Genomic DNA, 8,040 nt, shown 5'->3' with positions numbered 1-8,040 from the left:
CATGATAGTGTACATGGAAAATCCTATAGACTCCACCAAAAAAACTACTCGACCTTATAAATGAATTTGGCAAAACAGCTGGATACAAAGTCAATAGTCAGAAATCAAAGGCATTCCTGTACACCAACAACGAAACTGCAGAAACAGAAATCAGGGAAAAAATCCCCTTTGATATAGCAACAAGACAAATAAAGTACCTAGGAATAAACCTAACCAAGGAGGTAAAAAACCTGTACTCAGAAAACTACACAACACTGAAGAAAGAAATTAAGTAAGACACAAACAAATGGAAGCATGTATCATGCTCATGGATTGGAAGAATTAACATCATCAAAATGGCCATACTACCCATAGCAATTTATAGATTCAATGCAATCCCTATTAGAGTACCCATGACATATTTCACAGATATAGAAAAAACGCTTCAGAAATTCATATGGAACCATAATGACCCCGAATAGCTACAGCAATTTTGAGAAAGAAGAACAAAGCAGGAGGGAACACAATACCTGATATCAAACTGTATTACAAGGCCACTGTAATCAAAACAGCCTGGTACTGGCACAAAAACAGGACATAGACCAATGGAACAGAACAGAGAGCCCAGAAATAAACTCAAGTCTATACGGTCAGTTAATATTTGACAAAGGAGGCAGAAGCATAAAATGGAGCAAAACAGCCTCTTCAACAGATGGTGTTGGAAGATCTGGACAGCTACGTGCAAAAAAATGAAACTCGATCTCCAACTTACGCCAAACACAAAAATAAACTCAAGATGGATAAAAGACATAAATATAAGTTGTAATACCATAAAAGTCCTTGAGGAAAACATTGGCAGGAAAATCTCAGACATTCCACGCAGCAACATCCTTACAGACATGTCCCCTAAAGCAAGGGACATAAAGGAAAGAATAAACAAATGGGACCTCATCAAAATAAAAGGCTTCTGCATGGCTAAAGAAAACAGCATTAAAATGAAAAGAGAACCAACAGTATGGGAAAACATATTTGCCAATGATACCTCAGACAAGGGACTGATCTCCAAAATATATAAAGAACTCACATGACCACACTTCAGAAAGACAAACAACCCAATTAAAAAGTGGGCAAAGGACTTGAACAGACACTTCTCCAAGGAAGACATACAGAGGGCCCAGAGACATATGAAAAGATGCTCAGCATCACTAGCCATCAGAGAGATGCAAATTAAAACCACAATGAGGTACCATCTCACACCAGTCAGAGTGCCCAACAGAAACAAATCCACAAACAAATGTTGGAGAGGATGCGGAGAAGAGGGAACCCTAGTGCACTGTTGGTGGGAATGCAGGCTGGTGAGGCCACTGTGGAAAACAATATGGAATTTCCTCAGAAAACTAAAAATGGAACTGCCCTTTGACCCAGCAATTTCGCTGCTGGGATTATACCCCAAGAACCCTGAAACACCAATCCAAAAGAACCTGTGCACCCCAATGTTCATAGCAGCACAATTGACAATAGCCAAATACTGGAAGCAACCTAAGTGCCCATCAGCAAACGAGTGGATCCAAAAACTATGGTATATTTACACAATGGAATTGTACACAGCAGAGAGAAAGAAGGAGCTTATACCTTTTGCAACAGCATGGATGGAACTGGAGAGCATTATGCTAAGTGAAATAAGCCAGGTGGTGAGGGATAAATACCATATGATCTCACCTTTAACTGGAACATAATCAATAGAAGAAAAAAGGAAACAAAATATAACCAGAGACATTGAAGTTAAGAACAATCTAACAATAGTGGGGGGGGGACAGTGGGAAGAGGGGATTACAGGAACTACTATAATGGACACATGGACATAACCAAGGGGGAGGGTGCAGGTGGAGGAGGGAGGTGGGTTCAGCTGGGGTGGGGTGGAGGGATGGGGAGAAAAGGCATACAACTGTAATTGAATAACAATAAAAATTTTTAAAAAATGTTTCTCTTTCAGACTCTGAAGAAATTTCTTTTTTAGGGACAACTTTCAGTCAATTGATATCCCATGATCTCTTTTCTGTCCTTTCTCCATGCTTGTAAGCTTTGCTAAGTCATTCATCATTTGTAATAACAAATAATAAAGCAAATGCTAAGAGATGATTAATACAAGAAAAAATTATATACAAACTCAGACAAATCAAAATTTACAGTACCACATTAAAGCCCCAATAGGTTAAATGAGTAGAATTCAATAACTAATAAATAAACAATAAATAAACTGAAACGAAATGATACACAAAAATATTTTATAAGCTTTGTGCATCTTCTCTACAAAGAGAATCTATTTTTCTTTTGAATCTGAGATGGAATTTGACCTCCTTGGTGCCACCTTCTCTGAACTCTGGAAACAGTATGAGTTACTTCCTCCTGCACACATAACTACTGGTGGTAATTTATCACAATGCATCATAAATAATTATTTACCAACCTGTCTGTCCTGATAGTGAGTTTCTAGAGGGCAAATGCTGTAGATTAGTCATATTTTTTTCTTAGTACCAAATGGAATTCCTGGCTACAAATTAGGTCCTGGTAAGATTTGTTTGAATTAATATTGAGCTATCCAAAGAGGATAACTCACAGGTCTAGTGAGAAGAAACAATACAGGAAAGGCAGAGTCCACTAAATCCACCCTAGAACCTCAACTTTCTTCCTTTTGGGCCTCATCACCATGGGCATGATGCAATATGTAGCTCAAATGCTACTTCTACCACTAAGAGTCTCATCACTTTCTCAGGTCACTTTCCTTGCACTTCCAATTACTTTTTACCTCTATCTAAGCCTTCACTTGCTTCTCTTCTTTTTTATTTTAAAAATAATTTTAAAGGGATGAGATCTCATCTCATATTATCTTTGAATATACGATGTCTACCTACCACTGGCCTGGCACACAACACACACTCAATGAATGTGAGTTAATGATTTATTAGACTTGAAAATATTCAAAAGATTATAGGCAGTTTGTGTCATTTCCATGGCAACTAAGATGCCAGGCCAGAGCCTCTTAGGAGCCTTTTGTCTTCCTTATTAGTCCTTCTATGGTATCCCACTGTTCCTTGGTGACCTGAAACAAAAAAAAAAGGTCATCTTAATGTAGTTTTTGCATGTTTTTAAAGCTTAGTATCCTGGCTTCTAATATATTATATTCACAAAATGGATTACCTTCCTCAGGCTATTGAATTCCCCTGAAATAAATACTTCCTCTCCACCATCAAATCTAATAATCTGAAAATAAAAAATAAAAACTGAAACTAACTCCTTTTTAAAGTTTCTGAATCATGAGACACTTTCCCATCCTTGGCATTTTCAATCACATCCCAGGTTTTAAAGGCAAAACTGATGATTAAACCTAAATTGATTTATTTTCTTTAGAATCTTCTTTCCACCATCTCTACAATTTCAAATTATACCCAACCTTAAAGATTATCTTAAAGATACACCTACCAGAGTCATTTTCATTTAATAAAATTAATTTATCAATGAATCAATTCCACAGGCTAAACAATGTATATTAATATTATTATTGAAAGCTGAGTAAATATTTTAAGTCATTTTTGAATTCAACATCATCAAGATTAGTTACACAATATGCCTCCCCACATCCACCTCCCCACACTGAAGAGAAAACAATGTTTACAGCCCCGTTAATCCAAGAAGCATAATCGCTGCACAGAAAAGCAGCAAGATTGGCAAGCTCTTCCACAGTCCCCAGCCGACCACAGGGGATTCTGTCGACCATTTCTTTCTCAAATGCTCCAGTGGGGTCCAGGCGGCTAAAGGCACCCTTAAAAATTAAGAAAATAGTTAGATTGCATTTTTTAAATGTAACCCCTTTTTCATTTAAGAAAGAATGTGCATAAAATGGAATGTTACTATGTTCATACTTTAGGCTTTGTAAGCAGCAGAGAATTTTGCCAAATTCTTCCACATAACTTTAGCTCAAAACAGGTTATCATATAATATTGACGTAAAAATAATCACGAGAAAGTGTAACCTTTTTAACCTTAGTTTCTTCATCTGTAAAATCAGGATACCTATATCAGCTACCTCACACAATTGCTATAAGCATCAGATGAGAAAAAGTTATAACAGTACTCTGATGTGCAAAAGCTTAGTGTGTGGGAGCTAGGGGGCCACTCTTGTGTGGCTTAGCAAACACAGAAAATGACTCAAGTAGGAAATATTTAAGGGCAAATTCCTTTTCTTTTCCTTTCTCCTCAAGTAATAGGAAAGGAAGAAAACAAATTCTGCTTCCAGTGATGATGAGGAGCAGACCAGGGTGGCGTAAGGATGTGGACTAGAGCCTGGAGGTGACAGCTGCCCTCCGTGACACGAATGACCCCTGAGCAGGCCGCTGTCCCTGAGTTCCACTGTCACTCTAGGAGTTTCTATACTTTGGTTTTCTTTAATCTCTTTTAAACTATATGCTTGTTATTCATACCTCTACTACAAACATTGTCACAGATGTTTTTCTATCTTTCTCAGCACCTCTGCACACAGTAGGCACTCAATAAATGGTAAATAATTAGTAAAATGCAGGGGATCCTTCCTAGACTGAGATCATAGATGAAGTTTCTTTTCAGAGAGTGCTTAGCACAGTGCCACCCTGATCATGTGTTTGGACATAAGCTTTTGAGTTATTTTCCACTACCTTTATTAGACTCTTTATTACCACAGTGCCAAACAAGCTATTCAATGACATTTCACTCTTTCCATCCTTTAAACAGCTAAATAAACTTCTATGTTAATATTGAATACCCCAGAACTACCTACAACCCAAATGCTCCTTAGCGTTATCTTCCAGTGTATTTCTACACCTGGAACAAGTTACCAAACTTCACTTCAGCCTTCAAACTATATCTGGACTGGGATTATAAATTCCTGATTTACATAAAAACAAAAAGTGTGAGAGTGACGTCATTTGGGGTAAGGTAAGGGAGCAGAGCACCATCTGTAATGGTGGTTGTGAGGATCTCAAGCTGCAGAACTGTCTGCGGGATTACTGATACGGGAGAAGTGCATGCTGTCAGAAAGGTTTAATCAGATGGGAGTCACATGACTTGCACAGTGAGTATTAAAAGTGAACAGGTGCAGACAAGGATCAAAGAAATGATACCTAGAGTGAGACTAGTCCTCTAGGATAAATTTTTATACACTTCTTAAACTATAATAAACATTTCCATTATTTTTTTAAAAGCATGTCATAGTCAGAATCTTTAAAACATGGTAAAAATGAAGAACTATAAGATAAAAACAGATCACTGAAACAAATCAGACAAAATACCAAATAATGGCATAAAAGATCCCAGCAGATGAAGACACTGAGACTGACATGATGGAGAGTCACAATGCTGAATGCCTGCCCCTCCTATTTCTCAGATTGGATGATGCAAAACCCTTCTTACTACCAACACTCCAAACTCAGGCCTTCCTGAAAGTCCTTCACTCACAATCTGAATATATCCACCCACGTTTCATTCCTTAACTACTCAAAAGGTGATAACAAGCAAAAATATGACTTACTTTGGTTTTTATGGGCCCTGGTTGAATCACATTGAATCGCATTCCGTATTTACCCCATTCAGCAGCCAAAGACCTAAAAATTAAAACACACAAAATTTAGACTATATGTTAAAAATAATAGTAACCACACCAGAGAGTATGACCCCAGCTGACAAATACTATTATTATCTCCATGTTACAGACAAGAAAGCTAAGGCACAAGTGTTCAATCATAAATCACTATGACTAGTGAGTCATCTCAGTGGCCTTGCTTCAGAGTTCATGCCCTTGGTCACTGTTGCACTGTCACTTACACTGTTATGTCCATAATCACTCTGCTATTCAGATTTTAGAACCAAGTAAAGTATCAACACTCATGTCTCAAACAGGTATCAACACTGGGCATAAAACCATGAAAGAAGCATGTCCCCTCATGTTCTGAAGTCAGTCTTGTACTTTCAGGTTCAGTATAATCATGACAGTACATTGGATTATGTTTCCAACCTCACAAGTGCTTCGATTAAGTAAAGGATGGGTTAGAAAGATGTAAAATATTGACCAAGTACACGATTAACTAGGCTTTAATATCATTGTTGGACTGCGCTCGAAAGGAAACAGGAATCTAATCAAATCTTGCTAAGTGCCCTGAAGCAAATATAACACCAATAGCAAACATGGAACCTGAAAACAACCTGTGTGAAAAGCCTACTGGACGGAAAGGTCTAACTTTATTATCTAACTTATTTTAGGACTATATTCATGCGTGTACACTTAATCTAGTTTCAAAAACTGGCTTAAAGTAACTTATAAGAATATATATATTTGATGCAAATGAGGAAGATAAGGTCATTTGAAAGTAAGAAAGAAAAAGGACCAACAATAAGGAAATATAAAGGAGCAAGGGATAGAACTAGTACCCAAACACAATGTGAGAGTCCACATAATTAACAACAGGAGGGTTACAAATTTGTATCACTCTTTCCATGATGCTATAAAGAAAGGTGAGTCCAGTCAGTTACACGATGAACAGTGCCCATAAGGAAAAAAAAAAAAAAAGACAATTTCTCAGGGAAAGCATGGTGTTTGTGATAAATGATTTTTTAAAAAAGCATTTCTTCCAAGAAGAACATATAAAAGAAAAATTGTGTAATAAAATACTGTCTTTAAGGCAATGTCCCCTTGCAATAGATACAAGGGGATATGTTTTATGCAACTGTAACATACCCACTCATTTGTCCTGACAGTAGCCCTTCAGTGGTCAGTTCTAGAAGGAGGGGTATGTGTGCCAAACAGTCTTGTCTGACTTAATCCTCAGAAGCACTTAGAGCGATGGGTGGACTGTGTGTCTTTCAGGCAAATCATATATAAAAGTTGCTTTTCTGTGTGGTGCTCTGACAGAGTTCATGACCACGCCTTCGCTGGGTAAGTCCCCTGTACCTACTCCAAACTGCTGGGGATGTAGTACCTTCACTCTAAGCAGAATTCCTGAGCTAAGCAGAGTGTGTAGCATCCTGTGAAATGCTAAGTAATGCAGTAAGGAGGAGAGGTGTTCTCTCTGGTCATAGGTGCCCAGGTTAAGTCCACCCTGGCTCTTGACAATGAGCTGCATCTGAGGAATTGTTGTGACAGATGCAGACATGATGGAACCCACCATGTCTGCTTGTGCTGCATGTCAGGATGTCAATAAGCATAACATGTTCAAGAGATGTCACCATTACTGTTGTTCAACCCACAGATGTTCTGTCAGGAGTGCAGTCCCTCTCTCTTGACTGTATGATGAACCAGTTACTATCCTGAGAAGTAAGTAATGTGTGTCATGGCTGCTTCAAGGAAGAAGTGCCTAAGTCTACCGGAGTGATCGGAGGGCTTCCCTGAAGAGGTGACACTTGAGCTGACACTTGAGAGGAACAGAGGTCTGTGTGAGGCCAGGGGAAAGGAGAGGATGGGAGTCAACAGAAGGTGGTTGGAGAAGAGGATAACCAGGCACTGAGCCAGTAGGAGTAAAGGACAAAGGCCAGACAGCATGCAGGATTGGGGGCTGCCAGCCCTATCCAGGATGACTGTGTAGCACAAGTTAGGAGAAGAGGGCTGCCAGGGACTTGGCTGCAGAGGGAGGCACACATTTGCTGAGCACCCATTATGGAAAATCACTAGGCAGTGATACAAAAAATGCTGCCCAGAATCAAGGTCCTGAAAGGACACAAAATTGAAACTTCAAACAAGATTGAAAGATCCAAACAAAACAAGTTTGATATTTGTACAAACAGTGCTGAAGTAGTCAAGTTCTAATCCCTCATTTCCAATAGCATCTGCCTTAAAAAAGGTAATTATCTCTATTCAGACAAAGATTCAATTTCTGACTAAATTAATTCTTCTCTTTATCTGAAACAAATGTGTATGATATTTAAATGTTAAAAAGTACATTGAGAATACAGGAAAAAAGAGAAATCATGCAGCCCCAAAAAACACTGAGCCCAGCTGTGATCCATATCCCACAATAATGAGCTGCAAAAATGAGCACTG

At 38.4% G+C, this 8,040-nt stretch overlaps 1 protein-coding gene across 3 annotated transcripts in view; it reads right to left on the bottom strand.

The window, feature by feature from the left end:
• Positions 1-2,920: 2,920 nt before the first annotated feature.
• The window catches only part of DECR1 (2,4-dienoyl-CoA reductase 1), a 33,505-nt gene continuing 28,385 nt past the window's right edge, over positions 2,921-8,040 (bottom strand). For 2 of the 3 annotated variants that reach the window (XM_045200457.2, XM_024566525.4), the window contains 4 exons: positions 5,539-5,611; positions 3,653-3,799; positions 3,178-3,240; positions 2,921-3,079 (listed from right to left, as the gene is read on the bottom strand). In XM_045200457.2, the coding sequence (XP_045056392.1) occupies positions 3,020-3,079; positions 3,178-3,240; positions 3,653-3,799; positions 5,539-5,611 (343 nt within the window). In that variant the 3' untranslated portion in view covers positions 2,921-3,019. The remainder of the gene's footprint in view (positions 3,080-3,177; positions 3,241-3,652; positions 3,800-5,538; positions 5,612-8,040) is intronic. The other variant, XM_053929991.1, reaches the window with a different exon arrangement.

The sequence above is a fragment of the Desmodus rotundus genome, chromosome 8, assembly GCF_022682495.2.
Source record: "Desmodus rotundus isolate HL8 chromosome 8, HLdesRot8A.1, whole genome shotgun sequence".
NCBI lineage: Eukaryota > Metazoa > Chordata > Mammalia > Chiroptera > Phyllostomidae > Desmodus > Desmodus rotundus.
Note: the sequence above shows the minus strand (reverse complement) of the source record. Positions and strands in the feature narration are given on the sequence as shown.